We start from the raw sequence: 19,430 nt of genomic DNA, 5'->3' as shown, positions 1-19,430 counted from the left end.
TAAAAACCTAATTTAATTTCAGAATAAAATGAAATAAAAGAAAACAAATCACTGTGAAGTAGTGTGAGATAAAGATAAATTATGAAATTAAAACATAGAAAGTAATGGTGTTTGTGAAAAATTAATATTTAACTAAACACCACCTAGTGACATGATTTTGTACTACTGTTGATTATAGCAACTGTGCTGAGGCAAGAATTGTAGTTCAGTTTTCTGTGCATAGGTGGCTCTAGTCTGTTGCTGTATCTTTAGTCAACAAACATGAAGAAATTTCCTAATTTTAAGGTAAACTTTCATTTTTTGATCTTATAAATAGGAAACTCAAAGTTACAGGAGAAGGTATTTTACTTGGTTGCCAGTTAGATAGATGGCTGATTTTTTTTGTGAAGATTCTTTTGGCTTACCAGAATCTTCTGTTTTTATAACATTGTTCACCCTCCACCATAACAATGTAAAGAGAAAATGATGGAGGTCACGATAGTTTTTAAAGATTTTTTAATGCGTAGATAGTTATTACTCCAAAGAAGTATGCCATGAGTTTGTGTAGCTCAACAGCCAACCAAGTCTCGACCATTGAATTGTACTTTAACGGGATAATATGCTACGCCTGTTTAAAGACTTTGTCATTTCCTCTTCTCTAACTTGAGTCCCCAGCTAATGAAACTAACGAATACATCACACTTTACGTTAATGTTGCGGGTAATATCCTTTTGTAAAAGTAACAGAATGTCCGTCTGTCGTTCCTCCCAAGAGAAATCGCCCCACGGAAAATTACCCTCAATTTTTTTTACGTTTTATTAAAACTAAAATGTAAACTGTGGTAGTAGATTTATCCCCCTCCCCCTCCCTCTAAGTTCCTTTAGAATCCTCTAGGGGCGCAGCCGCTAGTTGATGCATAAAGAAATAACAGTAGAAATAATATTTGGATAAAAGTACAATTTTTATAGAAAACCAATACATTTACATACCTACCAATAGACATTTATATATAAGAATCTTTATGGGAAAGAGGTATGATCAGTGAAATAAGTTTTTATGGATATTAAGAGAATTTTACGGTTTAATTTAGTAGGCCTTTGTTTGAATAATATACAAAGACGACAAATAAACAAGAATATTGTCTATACCATGCAGAAGTACAATACATCCTGTATCAATAATAATATCTTGGGTTTCCAGAAAAAATGAAGCCAATGGCAAAATAGTTTTTCTGGAACAAAAAAATACCATTCTATATATCCTTTTTTTATTGTATCCATTTAAGATATTCTTATTGTAACGAAGCTTATTCCTTAGTTATTGGTAAAGAGTATTAGTTATTGATTACTTATAAAACAAATAATTTGGTGAAATCAAGTTTTTGCCATTGTACAACTCATATTCCGCCCCACCCGCTTTTTTTCGCAACTTATAACTGGCCCTGTGGACGACCTAAACCATGAAGGCTCTTGACATGACTGGGCTTCCTGAAACCTAACCTTACATTTAATAACAAATAGGAAATTAAGGGTTAAGTTGATTAGCAGTAAGGCTATCATGAGCTCTAGTTTGAAATGAGGTCTGAAAATTGTTTTTGAATCCATATGATATCAGGAAGTGGAGAAAATTTTTTTTAAAAATGTTTCTTTACTAATTAAGGTTTCTAATCTGTATACATGAGAACACTTGTCAAAGCAATAACGAACTTTGAATTTGAAAACATTTTTTAATAGATTAAGTAAAGGGGGTGGGGTAGATATACCACACTTTTCTGGGATCTTGCTGCGTCAAGTATCAACTGTTGGGAATATCAAAGGATGACTCCATGCAAAATTTGAGCCGGATCCGGCCAAAACCGGCCGTGAATTTTATAAAAAACAGGTTTTTTCCGGTTTTTAGGGGGTATCTGTAAATCGATTCAGCTGGAGCAAAACCGGTTGGAGGTACAAAAAATTTTACTTCACATGAAATTTAGCCAATGCAATTGCCTACAAAAATGTACTTCATCATCAACTTGATTGGACAACTCTTTCCCCTCCTAAATGTCCATTAAAACCTCGGAAACGGCAAAAATCGCCAAAAATCACGCCTTTGGCGGCGAATAATGGCTAAACGGTCAGTCGGAGGCGAATGAAACATAAATAAAGAAATGTCCGCCTCAAAAAGTTGTTCAATATCAAAGAGATGCTTGAAGTCTCTAAAACGACTCCTTCCCCTCCTTTAAGGGGAAAAACTGAAAAAACGTCATTTTCAAAAGTATGCCCACTTCGTGGGTGTGGGGGGCACTGAACCCGTCACCCCTGGGTCACCAAATATAAAGTCTAGGCGGCTCACATTGCTGAAATTTCACCAAGTGAAAGTCTTGTGTCATTATCTCTTATGAGAAAAAAGTTATTAATGAATTAAAATTTCAAATTGTGATTTTTTGATGGATTTCTTTGATGAAATGACAGGCTGGTCAATTTTTAGGCCATTTTTTGCGGTTTTTGGGCTGTCATGCCCAAACGGTTTGAGATAATCTCACGGGACCTTTTGCCCAACCTAAGTCTGGTTATTTGTGAGGTCTAGGAAAAAAAATCAGACTTACGCAAAAGATTATAATTATAATCTTTACACAGAAAAATGGCACGAGGTGAGGGTTTGAGGGGGCAAAATGAGCCGACCAGCGATTTTTGACGGCGCGCTGCGACGTCGTGCTTCATCCAATCCGGGATTTTTTTTTCTTAGACCTCACAAATAACCAGACTTAGGTCGGGCAAAAGGTCCCGTGAGATTATCTCAAACCGTTTGGGCGTGACGGCCCAAAAACAGCAAAAAATGGCCTAAAAATTGACCGGCCTGTCATTTCATCAAAGAAATCCATCAAAAAATCACAATTTGAAATTTTAATTCATTAATAACTTTTTTCTCATAAGAGATAATGACACAAGACCTCAAAAAGTTGTTCAATATCAAAGAGATGCTTGAAGTCTCTAAAACGACTCCTTCCCCTCCTTTAAGGGGAAAAACTGAAAAAACGTCATTTTCAAAAGTATGCCCACTTCGTGGGTGTGGGGGGCACTGAACCCGTCACCCCTGGGTCACCAAATATAAAGTCTAGGCGGCTCACATTGCTGAAATTTCACCAAGTGAAAGTCTTGTGTCATTATCTCTTATGAGAAAAAAGTTATTAATGAATTAAAATTTCAAATTGTGATTTTTTGATGGATTTCTTTGATGAAATGACAGGCTGGTCAATTTTTAGGCCATTTTTTGCGGTTTTTGGGCTGTCATGCCCAAACGGTTTGAGATAATCTCACGGGACCTTTTGCCCAACCTAAGTCTGGTTATTTGTGAGGTCTAGGAAAAAAAATCAGACTTACGCAAAAGATTATAATTATAATCTTTACACAGAAAAATGGCACGAGGTGAGGGTTTGAGGGGGCAAAATGAGCCGACCAGCGATTTTTGACGGCGCGCTGCGACGTCGTGCTTCATCCAATCCGGGATTTTTTTTTCTTAGACCTCACAAATAACCAGACTTAGGTCGGGCAAAAGGTCCCGTGAGATTATCTCAAACCGTTTGGGCGTGACGGCCCAAAAACAGCAAAAAATGGCCTAAAAATTGACCGGCCTGTCATTTCATCAAAGAAATCCATCAAAAAATCACAATTTGAAATTTTAATTCATTAATAACTTTTTTCTCATAAGAGATAATGACACAAGACTTTCACTTGGTGAAAATTCAGCAATGTGAGCCGCCTAGCCTTTATATTTGGTGACCCAGGGGTGACGGGTTCAGTGCCCCCCACACCCACGAAGTGGGCATACTTTTGAAAATAACGTTTTTTCAGTTTTTCCCCTTAAAGGAGGGGAAGGAGTCGTTTTAGAGACTTCAAACATCTCTTTGATATTGAACAACTTTTTGAGGCGGACATTTCTTTATTTATGTTTCATTCGCCTCCGACTGACCGTTTAGCCGTTATTCGCCGCCGAAGGCGTGATTTTTGGCGATTTTTGCCGTTTCCGAGGTTTTAATGGACATTTAGGAGGGGAAAGAGTTGTCCAATCAAGTTGATGATGAAGTACATTTTTGTAGGCAATTGCATTGGCTAAATTTCATGTGAAGTAAAATTTTTTGTACCTCCAACCGGTTTTGCTCCAGCTGAATCGATTTACTGATACCCCCTAAAAACCGGAAAAAAACGGTTTTTTATAAAATTCACGGCCGGTTTTGGCCGGATCCGGCTCAAATTTTGCATGGAGTCATCCTTTGATATTCCCAACAGTTGATACTTGACGCAGCAAGATCCCAGAAAAGTGTGGTATATCTAGGGTGGGGGGGGGGGGGGAATATAATTGATAAAATAGGAATATTGCTCAGAAATTATGTACGTTATGTATTATTCTTTTCCTCCTATGAATGAAAATTTTCCTTCTATTAAATACAAGATAATAAAAAAACATAACATTTCGATTTGCAGAACAATTCTGGGTGTTAACTAGATATTAATTGAAATGAAATTTTTAAATCAAAATAATGACTGATAGTACCTAGGTACTTTTAGCATATTAAAGTAGGACACCTGCCATTGTGTGGAAGGTGAACTATGTACCTGAAATGTAACTTTAACTGTTTCTCGCTTTTTGTGTACTTGTGGTTGTGATCCTAGCATCTAGGAGCCTTTTTAAGGGTACAAGAAAATAGCCTAAAACCATCATAGAAGGTTTATGAGAGTTCTCTGAAAAGCATAAACCAGTAGGACCAGTCATTTCTGAGATATTTAGTTACAACTAAAAAAATTTGATACTTAAACATAAACAAGTACAGACTATTATAGTAAACAAACACAAAATGAATGATTTTTATTATCTTGATTGTAAATGAGTGGGTATGAAGTGTTGCTTCCAGAGTATCTAATCCCTTGAGGTACGTGAGCAACATAGTATACAAAATAACAAGAATTTTTGTAATGCTTTTTAGAATTACTTTATGACACCACCGCCCGTCCGTTTGTATGCCTTTCCATCCACGTAAGTTAACAAAAAACTTGGCTATAGTTGAGAAAGGCATAATTTTTCATGAATACTTAACTTGTTTTTTTTAGGGAGTGCTTGAGAATATTCGAGGGAGTGTTGGCAGCGGTGAAAAATCAGGTAAAACTGTTATTACTCGTGGAAACTCATTTTAATGGTAAAATATTTACTTTTTTTATGTTGTCAATTTTTATGTTATTTATTTTATATTTTCTTTTTAACAAGTTAAAGTAAATACTTGGATAAAAATCATTAGCTTAATTCCTTTATGGTGGCTCATTTATTCCGACAATCAAGGAATGAATTTGAATTTTATTTTTCATTTATGTAACACGGGACAAGGGTCTAAAATCAATGAAAATATTCCTAGTTTCCTAATTCCCAGCCCACTCCAAAATTTAATTTTTATCAAAGTCTATTGAACAAATTCAATTTGTAGATTTTTATCCCATTCATGTCTTTTTCTTTCATTTTTTCTATATGTGTCAACAATTTTACATATTTTCAATTCTAAAATTTGGTTTTCTCAGTATGTAAAAATGTACATTAGGGTGACTCAAGTTATTTATTTTTTTGCCAAGAAATATGATATTAAAAAAACTTGCGGTAAAAATATTTCCCTATATTGGTTTTAAATTAGGAAGGCGGATGGGAAACTTTTTGAAACCAAAAGTAAAACGTGCATGATCTCAGCCCATAAAAGAGTTACAGCTCTAAAATATGGCACAGCAGTTACTTTTGTGGAGAACAATTTGGAACTGTGAAGAAACGGCGGCGGAACCGCCGCTCCCACCGAAAATCGCCGTTTCCCGCCGATTTTTTTGCCTTTTCTCGCCATAGTAGACAATTTTCAATCATCTAAGATAAACAGCGGTTTTCGGCGGAAGCGGCTGTTCCGCCGCCGTTTCTTCACAGTTCCATATTGAACTCCACAAAAGCAACTGTTTTGCCGAATTTAAGAGCTGTAACTCTTTTATGGGCTGAGATAATGCACGTTTAACTTTTGGTTTAAAAAAGTGGCACATCCGCCTCCCCCCTTTGCAAGGTCAATTGATAACTCGTAAAAAATGGTATAAAAAAACAATTAAATATTGCATGAAAATAAGAACGTCCAAGGAGGTTGGGGGAAAGGGGTGTTTGTTTAATCCTTTTACTCGTCTTAAATTTTTAAAACTTAATTAGGTTATCCCCCTCAAACCTTTAAAACCAACTTTTTTGTCCAGAGATTTCTTCAAGTAAAGAGTATAGTACATTTCGAAATATCCTAGACAGCTAAAAATAAAATTACAAAATGACTATCACTTGCTTTCATCAATTTTCAACCTTTCGTAGTAATCTAAAAGTCTGTTTTGATGAACTTATTATTTAGCCTTTAAAAATTGAGACACCCTAATATTCATAGAAATATACATACATACATCAGGATTAGAAAATTCAATTTCTACCCATCCATCCCAACCCACCTATTTATTCCAAGTTTTTACATAAATCTTTTTTATATTGCAAAATTCCTTTTTATTTTATCTATTTTTCTTTTCTTTTTTCATTTCTTTTTTTAGTTTTAGTTATTTTATTATTTTTATTTATTTTGTTTTATTTTTTGTTTTGTTTTATTTTCAGTTAAGGATCGGTTTACAAGTTGGTTATGTTCTGACGACCAAAAGGGTAAGATAAACAATGGGGAATCGTCCCTGAAAAACACAAATAATGTAATGATAGAATTATTGGGAAATGGGGAAAAAAAGGTTATTCAAAATTTTTCGGAGCTATTAAAATGCTCAAACACAATATTCAAGGACTGGTATATAACATGCAAAGAAAAAACCTTTTGCATAAATTAAAACCTTTTAAAAGGGAAGTTTCGTTTTTTTTTTTATAAAAACTGCCTTTTAACAACGTTTTGTTTTCAAAATTCCAACTGGCCAAAAGTTCTGGTGCATAATAGTTTTCATGTAAATTCTTATTGAAAAGACATTATTAAGTTCCTTAAAGGCTTTGGTTCAAAGTTTAGGTATATCAAGATTATAGTTTATTCGACTCTAATTTAAAGTTTTACAAAATTTATGTTATAAAAAGTAAAAAAAATGTAAGATGATATCCTTTACAAATGATAATAATACCTAGGAACACATGTAATATTATGTATAGAGCTTATCTCTAGCCAAGATGTTTACACAAAATTGTATGAGTTCTTCAAGAATGAGGCATGCGATTACAAGAATTTGACTTCAAATGGTAGTTCCATTAAAGCATTCTACGAGTTCACCTACCATACTGTTACGTTAAGTTTTAGCCTATATTAGTTTCGGATGCTTAACTAATTAAACAGAATTATTTTTAAAATTTATTGAATTAACCATTTACTCCAAATACTGTTGTTTTCCAGAGTTGGAGTATACAGTAGACAGTAAATTACACTGGTACCCAAAGTTTTATAACCACGTTATCTTATTCGGTGACTTAAAAACTTTGGGTACTTTTATCGAATTTTGATTGGTTGTTACTAAATTAGTAGTGTCCTGACTTTTCAACGAATAGTTATAATGTGAAAAAGGTATAATTTGTTTATTGGGAATGTATATCAATTTATCTTCCATTGCCTGTACTCAAGATCCCTTTATATTTCATCGTGTCTCAATTTATGATACCCAACTCTACAATTTCTATGCCTAGCCTTGAGTACTTATACTTACCTCTCAATCTTATTACTTTTTCTACCCTAGACATTAAAGGACACTTTGTACTGTTATGTATGAACATATAGGTTAGACACAAGTTGTAGAATAAATCTAATATATCATACAAGATATATAAATATATATAAATGCACAATATATTTACATGGTGTCCCAATAATCTAATTGGAAAGTTCTCAGAATAGTTTTTAAAAGTCTCTGATACTTGTTAGTTATTTATAATTAGTGATGGGAATCCGGATCCGGAATCCGAATCCGGAATCCGGAATCCGCCCAATTTTCGGCCAATTTTGGAATCCGAATCCGGATCCGGAATCCGTTTTTTATAGCGGATTCCGGATTCTAAATTGGTAGGCTAAAATTACTGTCTTTTTTTTTACAACTCCCTCTGTTTGAAGGCAAAGATCAAAAAAAAAATTTCTACATAACAAATTTTAATAATTACTAATGTGATGTAAATGTTTTAGTTATGCTGGAAGTCAACACTTTAAACAAATCAAGGCTTCAACCAAGTAACATAGTGATAAATTAACGAAAAAACCTATCCCTCTGTGACGGACGGCCTTTTAAAATACTGCTAGAATCCGGAATCCGCCAAAAATCAGAATCCGGAATCCGCAAGAATCCGTCACTTTTTTTGACGGATTCCTTCAGAATCCGGAATCCGAATCCGGCCCAAAAATTCGACGGATTCCCATCCCTATTTATAATATATTTGGGTGAACATGGTACCCTCTTATGTCTTGCAGTTTAGCTGGATGTGTTTTGAATTAGACTGTGCATGAACAAGAGCAAGTGATGTTTAGCACCTTCCAATAGTGAATCCAAACATTTTTTTGCATTTATTTTAAGCAATGGCCATTTTGATACTAATCTAGAAAGAAAATTATAAAAGATAACATACATATGAGAAATGATTGATGTACTTTTGATAGTTTTAGCATTTAACGATCGACAATTAAAAACACATTGAATTTCATTAATTTATCAGTGATAAATAGTGAACTAATATATTCCGAAAGAAAATTAATGTGGTTTAATGCTGTCTCCTATGATCTCTGACAATAGTGTCTTTCTTTTTGGAGACAAATGTCAATTAATGTTGTGTGAAACTAACTACCTAAATTGTTTTATTTTAATAAGAACTTTTATTTAAATTAATTGTAAATTGAAGAAGATTTATTTGAAAGCTAATGACATGGACATGGGACACCTTGCATATAATTCTTATCTATACATACCTACATTAAGATATATAAGTTTTCCGGAATTTTAAAGTTAGGGGGAGATTTGAAATCTGCATCAAATTTTGAGGATTTTTTATAAAATTCGTTTTTTCTATAATTCTTTATCTAAAAGCGGAAATGCAATTTAAGTTAACTAATTTTGGCATCTGTGATTGGTGGATTTAAAAAATCTGCGCTCTGATTGGATGGCGTACATCATTCAACCAATTAGAGCGCAGGTAGTTTAAAATCCACCTATCCTATTGGTCAAAATTAATTAACTTAAAATGCATTTCCGCTTTTAGATAAAGAATTATACAAAAAACGAATTTTATAAAAAATCCTTAAAATTTGATGCAGATTTCAAATCTCCCTCTAACATTTAAATTCTTTCCAACTTATATATCTTAACCTACATGTATTATATATATTTAGAAATGGTATCTCTCTCTCTCTCTGTATAATTTACTTTTATTTTATACAATAGATATAATTGCAATGATTTAGATTTTTTTCTGGATTTTTTTCTGAAAAAAAAACGATAACATCAGCTGTTTTTAATAAGCTGAACAATTTCTATCAATCTAAAGTCGGCCTCTAGGCATATTTTAAAGAATTGAATTTTTTGGGGGATAAAAATCCTTGTGTTACTTATAAAAATATAAATTTTAAATTTTAATTTACCGAAATTCTCTTATCTTTTTCTTAGTCTGTTTTTAAAAAATACTTTTTTATAATTTTACAACAGTTTTATAAGTAAACATTTTTGAGGAAAAAAATAATAAACATAGGTGCCTAAATAAGACAAATAAGATTAAATAGAATTAGAGTATTGGCATTAAGATTTACATTATACTTATACATTATTCTATGTATTACTATTAATGTATTAAATACCTCATTTATTATTTATACCATGATACTTCTTATTGGTATTACTTTGTTTCAAACTATTTCACATAAAACCTACATTTTCAAAAACTACTTCCTATTTTATAAATAAATAATTTTTTGTCTTTAGCTTAAGATTGTGATAAATACTTAACTGAATAAGTTCTCATTTTTCGAGAAGCTTCGTATAGGTCACTGGATGGTTTTAGACTGTTTTTTTACCCTCCACCACACATCTGAAAATAAAGCCCCTAGATGCTAGCGCAGCCGCTTGTATCATACAAAGAACTAAAAATACAAAAAAAGTGTTTAAAGCTTCCAATAAAAGCCAAACTAAATCTTTATAGTTGTAAACGTTAATTTCAAAGAAAGATTGTAAATTTATTTCAATTTATCTCCTGTTTGAGATAATTACATCTTTTTATTAGTTTCATTTGATCCTATTTTCTAAAATCCCGAATGTAAAATTTATTTTCATTTTTAAAGTTTAAGGTATATTTATACCTAGAGTTTTTTAAATAACCACAAAGGAATGGATTGAAATGTGGATTTTAATAAAAATAAGCTTCCCTATTTTTTATACAATATATACTTTTTATCGTTTTTTTAGAGAGGTATTTAGTGCCAGATTGACCACCTACTTTCAATTTTAGTTCTAAAATTGAAAATAAATTCAAAATTTAGATGGGGAAGGGATTTTTCTAGGGTTGATTTATTTTTGGATGGTTGGTGATAGAACCCTTCCCCCAAATAAATAAAAAAAAATCTGATAGTAAAAGAAGATGCTTAGTAAAGGAGAGCCATATCAGTCAAGTAGTTTAAGAGATCTTTCGCTGCAGACGCACATTTTGTTACTTTAATTTGAGGATTGAAGAATATATCTTGCACAGAATTAAATTCAATAAGTTGTAACAAAAAAATAACCTAAAGATTATATTTATATATGTGAACATGTAACCCCCTAAAATATAATTAAATGAAATCTATTGTCTTCAATTTTTCTTTTCATTAAATTTGAATAGTCTCTTATGTCGAACTAAAATGAGAGAAATCAAAACACAAAGGGATAAGAAATAACCTAAAAAATATTTTTAAGTAAAAAAAAACGCAATTCCCAATTTTATTGTTGATATTTGAACAAGAAATTAATATTACGGCATCTAATTTATCAAAATTTTATGTTAAAATCAAGCCGATTTATAAATGCTTAATATAAAGTATTCTGAACATTAACAGGTTACATTAAAAATGAAAAAAAAAAAATATACTATACAATCATAAACAATATAAATATTTTATGCTTTCATGGTTTGAAATAAATGGTAGAAAAAATCAAATTTGCTTTAATAGTATTCTGTTAATTATGAATAAAAAATATGAATCCGTATATTAAAGCAACAGGATCTCTGTCTGTCTTACCTAAGGATCTCGCTAACCACTGAACTAATATGGTTCTCCTTTACAATGTAGCTTCTCATAGATCTTGGGAACTTTTATAACTATTTTTTGGTGAGGGTGTGGGGGGGGGGAATACTTTTTCTCTTTGAAACTAAAACTAATCTTATTTCTAATAATGTGACTGCAATTTTTTTTTCCAGTTTTCTTTTTTATTCCTGAGGAAAAGTTATAGAAAAATTTGTTGTTATGAAGTCTTCTTAGAAAAAGATTCTCTTCTACATTTTGAATTTTAAATTGAAATTAAATTTTCAAAATTTTAATAATCAAATCTGGTTAGGAATCTAAAAATTCTCAAATATTCCCGTCTTTTTTTCTTTGAATTTACTCTCCACCATTTTTTTTTTGTCTCTTTTCTCCTTTTCTATTTAAACTAATGTAATATTAATAACAAGGTTGATAATATACATAAAAGCGTACATAATGATGTATATATATATATATGATGTATAATATTTCTTTTGACCCTCTTCTCCGCTTTAAACCCAGTACCAGTACCCCTTTGTTATAACACAACCAATTTAACCCAATAAATGTATAAATATAGATGTATAATCCAGACAACAACCTGGATCCAGTGTAGGAGACATTTTCTTCTGTTAATAAATTGCTTTCTGCTCTTTCGTAGCGACTTTGCTGTGTTAGTATTCCCGACGCTATTGGCAGATTTTCAAAGATCCAATTAAAAGTCGTTCCAGGGAGTGGGGACATACAGTTATTTAATCCATTCCCCCTCTATTTTTTTCTAGAATGTTGACCCCAACTTTTTTACAAATATTTAATTGCACTGTAATCAAATGCTTTGCTCTAGTCTAAAGTACACAAATTATGATCATATTTCATAGTTTATTTATGTATTAGTTATTTGACTAATAAATCTATGGTATTATCAATGTTAAGCCCTGCTCTGAAGAATAAAAATATCATATCAATCCCTGATTTTAGAGCAAAGTTAATTAAATTCCTCTCTTATAACTATTTTTCAGCGTCTATACTTTTCAGCAAAAATCTATAATTTTTCAATAAAAGTACATTTTTTATCATAAAATGTTGTTGTCTCAGAATTAGGGTCTTACCTGCTTACAATAAATGTATAAGTATAGATGTATAACCCAGACAACTACCTGGCTCAAGTGATGGGGACCATTTTCGTCTGCTGGCAAATATTTTTCATCCCTTTTGTAGTGGCTTTGCTGTGTTTGTATATCCGACGCTATTGGCTGATATTCAAACGCTCAATTGCAAGTCGGCACAGGGTCCTCTCCTAGTGGATATAGCTCGTGCCCCCTTTATTCGGTAACACCGACAAACGTCCTACCGCGACAAACGTCCTACTACGACAAACGTCCTACGCGACAAACGTCCTAAGCGACAAACGTCCTACTGCGACATCTCTTAAGTAAAACGTCCTAAAAATTTAAAGGTCGAATTTTGTAATGCAAGGATGTATCGGGTTCGAAACCATACCATTTGATGGCCAACACAGACTTTGGGAAAACTGTCGGACAGATTTTTAAAATTTAGCCTATGGTTAAAGTTATTCAAAAAATAAATTTCAGTTAAAGATTATTTTCCTGTGTTAATTATCGCCATTTTGAATTTTATATTGATAAGTATTCTTACAATTAGAGGATTTTGTCCTTAAATTTGGAAGATTTTTTTTATTTCATAATTTTTGAAAATTTTTAGGACGTTTTACTAAAGAGATGTCGCAGTAGGACGTATGTCGCGGTAGGACGTTTGTCGCTTAGGACGTTTGTCGCGTAGGACGTTTGTCGCATTAGGACGTTTGTCGTAGTAGGACGTTTGTCGGTGTTAATACTTATACATACTTATACCAATAAGCTCACCTTAATCTGGTGCAATGGGACTATAGGACATTGTAGCCTTTTCCTTTATAAATGGCATTGATGAGAGTCGCATAGTAAGTTGTCTTGTATAAACATATTTTTATCCAAATATTTTTATATTTTTGATGTTGACTATATCTTGGGATCTCTATTGTAATTTATAATGTATAACTTTCTTTGTTTTTAACTTTCATCTACGTATTTTATTCAAAACTTGCATATAGTTATAAAACTTCAATGTGAAGTAAAGTTCTAATACACGGCAAATGTTTGTGAAGGTTAAGGGTTCGCCCCTTAGAAGATTAAAAAAAAAATTTGATTCTTTTAAAACATTAAGAGAAACTACATCTGAAGAAAAGCTGTTTTTTTCTCCAAATTTTTAACCAGCACCTCAGTAAAATTAATCATTTTGAAACAATATGCAATTTTATACTGTTTTTGTTATCAACAAAGAAAAAATTCGATATATAATAATGAAACTGTTAAAATCAAAGACGAAATACTTATTTCTTGTGAATAGTTTATAATTATTTTTTAATGTTTGATTGTTGTTTATGTTTAATTTAATTAAAAGCTATACTAATAATATTTATACTCTATACTTAATTATTAGAATACTCGTTTGATGTATTTTGATTTATTATTTATACTTTGGAATTAACAAAAAACCATTACCAATACTGAAAATTAAAGACGGACAAAATAAGACAATCAAATACTTATAATGTTATAGAATAGGTGATAATTTTTGTTTTAATTCAATTCCATGTCTTATAATATATTTATTGTGTAGGAGTGCCTGCCCGTCTAGAATCTGAGATAATAGAAGCCCTTGCGCCCAACCACTTCAAGCTAGAAAGAACATCCTTGCATGGCTTCCCCTTCAAACCAACTGCGGTGGCCTTCGATCCTGTTCAGAAGGTTCTGGCCATTGGTAACAGGTAAGATGATTATCACTAGGTATATAATTAAGGACTGTTTTTTACACAAGTCCCATAAGTTTTATTAAAACGCTGGCTTAACAACTTTGGGGGATTTAGTTTAATTTTGATTGGTTTGTTCATAAAGTTGGGTGGCCAAACGTTTCAACCAGTAATTGTAATATACGGAAAATGTAATTTTGTCCATGATCATTGTGGATGTGGAAGCAACACACTAACCAATCAAAATTCAACTTTGGGGACTAGTATAATAAACAGCCCAATGTCCCCTTCCTTCCTGCTCCCGACCATTTTGGCTTTCACTTACTCAATACTTGCAAATGGTGGGGATTAGACATCAAGTTTTATTGATAGTAAAGATTTTTACAGTATTGGTTGCGGGTTAGGCCCTAGCCACTAATGGGTAACCTATTTGTTTAAATATATAAACTGATAATTAAAATGTATCAAAAGAACCACATTAAAAAACTATTTATTAGGCCAATGGGATGTTCAAATGTTTCTGTTAAGCTTGCAATATCAAAATAGCAAATGAAAATATTACTTTTAATAATGTTTTTTTGTTTCACTTTTTGTTATTGATCCACAAAAATTATGGTGAAAAATAGTTACAATAATTTGATATTGCATGGCAATTGCTTTTCGTAAAACAAAATCAAACTATAAAGTTCTCCTTTTAAAGTAATTTACTTTTCCCCCTTTATTTTGGTTTAAAGTAGCGTTATATGATATTTTAGTTTTAGATGAAATTTATTCCAATTAATTGATCTTCAAAATAATCCTGTTTATCTGTATTGTTTTTACCATTTAAAAAGGTTTATTTGTGGAAATGATTTTACACCTTTTGCTATAAAATAAATATGTTGTCTACAAATAATGTAAACTATGTCTGCAAGACAAGCTTACAACTTTATTTAGTTTTTACTTCTTCCCAGTTAATTCCATAAAAAAATAAAGGTTTAAGTAATTCCTAGCTCTTGATCAGCTTATACAAATAACGAAATTTATTCTTTAAAAAATCACAAATCCTTTACGCAATTTTCAGCTGTCGTTGGTGGGCAATAATAGTAGAATTGCCGAATTTTTTATCTGCCCCCTCCCCCCCAATATATTTTTGTATGCATTGGCTTTAGGGTATAGTCCCTTTCGTGGCAACGCCTCTTAAAGAGCGTTTCGTTGTATTTTCACAGTTGCTTTTGATAGGTTATTTTAGGTTAGGTTCGGTGATTGCCCCGCAGGGGCTAGAAGAAATAGGAGAAAATTTACCGGAAAAATACAACGAAACGCTTCTTAAGAAGGGGGACATACCCAAAGTTTAGATTATATAGTATATTTCCGATTTATATTTGGGTAGAGATAAACTATTGAAATAATGTGACTCTAGTTCCCTAAAAACCCCGCGGAACTCAAAAATATAATAAAGAATATTCCATTATCTGTTTCTCAGAAAACTTATTATTTTGTCTACTTTTTTTATCCTAAACAAATAAATAGTTGAAGTGTTTGTTTATACAATTGTTTAAGTCAATGGAATTGCTGATGGGGAGATTGTGTTAGATAAGTTGGTAAATTCCATTATTTTGCTAGTAGAGCCTAACCCGCGACTGTACCAAAACACATATGTATGTATTTAGCCCTGATTCTCTGGAGTTATGATTCAGATACACACGTAGCGCATCCGCTCGTCGTTTGGCAGTTGGTGGGTTCAAATCTCAACCCGAACTGCGTCATTTTTAAAGATGTGAAAGTTGTATCTACTTCTACTACTTAAAGTGTGTGACAAAGTTTCCCTATAGATTAGAGCATTAAAGTCAACTCAACAAAAATAAAAAATCTCAAACTCATTTGGGCCTAATGTACCTTAATTTAAAACCATATTTTTCAAGAATAAAAAAAAAACTTAAGAGGGATTGCACTGTTCAGAATACTGGCGTTTTCTGGGATTTTGCTATCAAGTTTGATTGTAAAACAATAAATAATGTACAGTTAAAAATTAGGATGAAGTCGGATATACGAAGGATGGTATGTTTTCTAACTTAGAAGGATGCTTATTTTTATGACGAAACGGCTGACTGCTCGGCGCACAGCCTAGGTTATCAGTTATCACAAACCTAGCCTAAAAATAATCTGGCCAAGACAAGGCAAAATGAAGGGGAGGTTGCTTACGACAAAAGAAAATACGCGTAAATTTGACTTTTTATCATATTTTCGGGTTTGTATACGCCCTATGCATTATGGGGCCTTGGTAATCCCAGATTATTTTTTGGTCAGTAAGCATTTGACATTTAAATATTTATTCCAATACGAAATAATATACAAACATAGTTAAAACATAATAATAATAAAAATATAAAATTAAGACATAAATCGATCCACATAGAACGAATAAAAGAAACAATGTGTATGTTAGGCTTAGTTTGATATGAAATTAATAAAATCATATATTATATTGTTATTCAAGCCAGCATTATGAAGGAGTTTACAAGTAAATTGAGATAAAAGAATAGAGTGTGCATAGAAATTGTTGTCATCCCACTTAATGAAATCGTCCTCTATGCTTATTTTTAAAGATCTATCTTTTGCAACTAAAATTAAATGGGATAATTGTAGATAGAAATCGTTTGAAAAGCCTTCATAAAACATATTGTATAAGTAAAAGTTTTCTTTTAAAAAGATGAATTCTGGCTTACTATCATTTAGAACATAATCTAGAAATAATGCAAGTTTATGTATAAAATAGGTAGGAAACACACAGAAATAGAGGGCATGTTCTGTTGAACTTATTATATTACATTTTGAACATAAATTTGAATCAGTTAATTTAAATTTATATAGTTTATTTTTACTATTTAATGTTCTGTTCATTTGTTCAAGGATAAAATTTTTATAATATAAAATAATTGGCATGCTAAATATTTTTTTTAACGACATAGAAAGCATTTCTTTGTCTGGAATATATAACTTATCACTCACTCTAGTTTTTAGTGCAGGTAGCTCACATGAGTTTTTATTTCTATGAATTAGTTTAAAATGAAGAGAAAATACAGATTTGTTCTTTAAAAAAAACTGTTCCAATTGGAATCAAAAGTTGCTTTGCTCTCTTCATGCTAAACACACAATCTCTAGGAAAAGCTGTTTTTGTTGACTCTACTAGTTTACTCAATTTATTTATTAAAGAAACATCTCTAATTATATTCGATAGATCAGATTTTATGCATGGCAAAAACAATACTTTTTCATCAATTTTTCTTGTTTCAAATATGGAAGCGATGGTTAGCTTCTTAGTTTTAAGTAATATATTTTCATCGTGTTTATTAAAAGGTGTTGAAATATTAGCAAAATTGGATGAAATAATGGGGGATTGGAAAAACGTGGATGGTTCATGTTCTAAATCATAAAAAAACTCACTTAGCTTATGAAAATAATTACCACCTGCACATGGATAAAGACTCTTAAAGAAATTTTGATGCTCAATTATTGTTTTATAACTAAATGTAGGTAACATTGCTTGAATGTTTAGATGTTTATGTTCTAAAATTAAGCTAATGGTAGTATCATTATGTTGGGAAGAAAATCTTAGACAATTCATAAAACTATTTAACCATATTGAAAATGCTTGGGTGTCAGGTTTTAGAAAGTTCAAACCACCCTGAGTGAAATCTTGTTCTATACGATTTTGTGAAATTTTATATCTGTATGATATTTTTCCATCAGGATTTCTACTAGACCATAAAAACTTTGAAATAATTTTCCAAATTGATTTACAATATTTCTCGTCAGGGGGATAAATTCTGTATACATGGTAAGCACAGGCTGATAATAAATGGCTACAAAGATTGCGTCTTTTAATCAAATTATAACTGCTTTTTAGAGGAATTGACTTTGCTTTTTTTTCAAGTTTACTACATAATTCATCATAAGTATGAATTCTTGCTAAATTTTGATTAAAGGAGAGGTAAATTCCAAGATGTTTAAGTTTGTCGACAATTTTCCCTATAGAAGCAAGATCGGGGGGGAAGGTGCCATGGGTTAAAATTTTTGTCTTACTAAAGTTTATATGAAGCCCGATACCTTTCTCAAGTTTGTGCAATAACTGTTTTAAATCATTAACATCCTTATTTGTCTTCAATTGAGAAATTAAAATAGAATCATCAGCAAAACTTTTAGGTTTGGTATGTTTCTTTCCAATCTTATAGAAAATATGCTTTAATTTTTCGCTGATTAAGCATCTTATAAATATATGGTTTGTAATTATAAATTTACTTCCACTGGGTGGGTCACCTTGAGCTGACCCCCTTTTTAACTTGTAGAATTTGGAGAATGTTCCTTTTATAGCTACTCTAAATCTACCGTTATTTGTAAGTTGATTAAACGTTTTTGCAAAACTACCATTGGGAAATATATGCAATAAGATTGAGTCAAGCAATAATTCTGTAAAAAATATATAAGATAACTAACATTTTGTTAGATTATCACATCTTTATAAGCAACAAAATTTCGAATTATGTTTAAAGTCAGATACGATAAAATATTTCTCAAAAAAATGAGCGGCATAGAGCTATAGCACACAAAAAAGAACAAACTTCTCCAGAGCTGGATCTTTAAATCATTTTAGTGGTGAGCCAGATCTGGGTGAGCCAACTTTCCACCAATGAGAGCACAGCATTTCATGAAATGCCGCGCTGTGATTGGCTGAAATTCGGCGCACCCCGATCTGGCTCACCACTAAAATGATTTAAAGATCCAGCTCAGTAGAAAATATATTCGCTTCTTCTCAATACTAATCGTTTTAGAGTTTCAGTACAATTTATATAATCACATGCCAATTTTACTTTACTAACCATTTCATGCTGCCAAAAATGTTATTTTTACTTGAAAAGGTTTATTAAGGAATTTAAATCAATTTTGTCATTCTATTACGCAATATTTTCTAATGTTAAAACTATGTCATAACATCAATGCTATGTTGTGGCTTCCATTGGAAATAAATTGAATTTTGTTTAGAGGACATGAGCATTATATAGACCAAACAATAGACAATATAGTTTTAAGACTAAACAGAGCCCCCCGCCCCCTTCCTTCACTCCCTTATATCTGAAAATAGCTTTGATCCTGCCAATGACTACCTAATATTTTTACATTTTCATTCAGCCGTGTATCCAACTACCTTTCTTGCTTTAAAATATACAATTATGTAGAATGTAGATAGTTTTTTCTATTTTGGGAAAAGGGAATAGCTATTTTTAGACAGGTGTATAACTAAGGGGGGGGGGAGTTTTGACACATTTGCGTAAACAGTGAGTATAGGCTTTATCTTTGGACTGAGAAGATAGGTTATTATGGATAAAATCATTCTTATATGATGGATTTTCCCAA

The 19,430-nt window shown here is 31.8% G+C and overlaps 1 protein-coding gene across 6 annotated transcripts in view; it reads left to right on the top strand.

Annotated features, from left to right (window-relative positions):
• The first annotated feature begins 20 nt into the window (after nucleotides 1-20).
• The window catches only part of Tomosyn (syntaxin-binding protein tomosyn), a 111,904-nt gene continuing 92,494 nt past the window's right edge, over nucleotides 21-19,430 (top strand). For 5 of the 6 annotated variants that reach the window (XR_013877649.1, XR_013877653.1, XR_013877652.1 and 2 more), the window contains exons 1-4: nucleotides 21-285; nucleotides 5,067-5,115; nucleotides 6,616-6,660; nucleotides 13,907-14,054. Coding sequence is in view for 3 of the 6 variants with exons in the window: in XM_080153991.1 (XP_080010117.1) it covers nucleotides 262-285; nucleotides 5,067-5,115; nucleotides 6,616-6,660; nucleotides 13,907-14,054 (266 nt within the window). In the remaining 3 variants the exon portion in view is untranslated. The remainder of the gene's footprint in view (nucleotides 286-5,066; nucleotides 5,116-6,615; nucleotides 6,661-13,906; nucleotides 14,055-19,430) is intronic. The other variant, XM_080153983.1, reaches the window with a different exon arrangement.

This window comes from Acartia tonsa, chromosome 1 (assembly GCF_053477335.1).
Source record: "Acartia tonsa isolate MP-2025a chromosome 1, ASM5347733v1, whole genome shotgun sequence".
NCBI lineage: Eukaryota > Metazoa > Arthropoda > Copepoda > Calanoida > Acartiidae > Acartia > Acartia tonsa.
The sequence above is the reverse complement of the archived record's forward strand: the minus strand, read 5'-3'. Positions and strand labels throughout refer to the sequence as shown.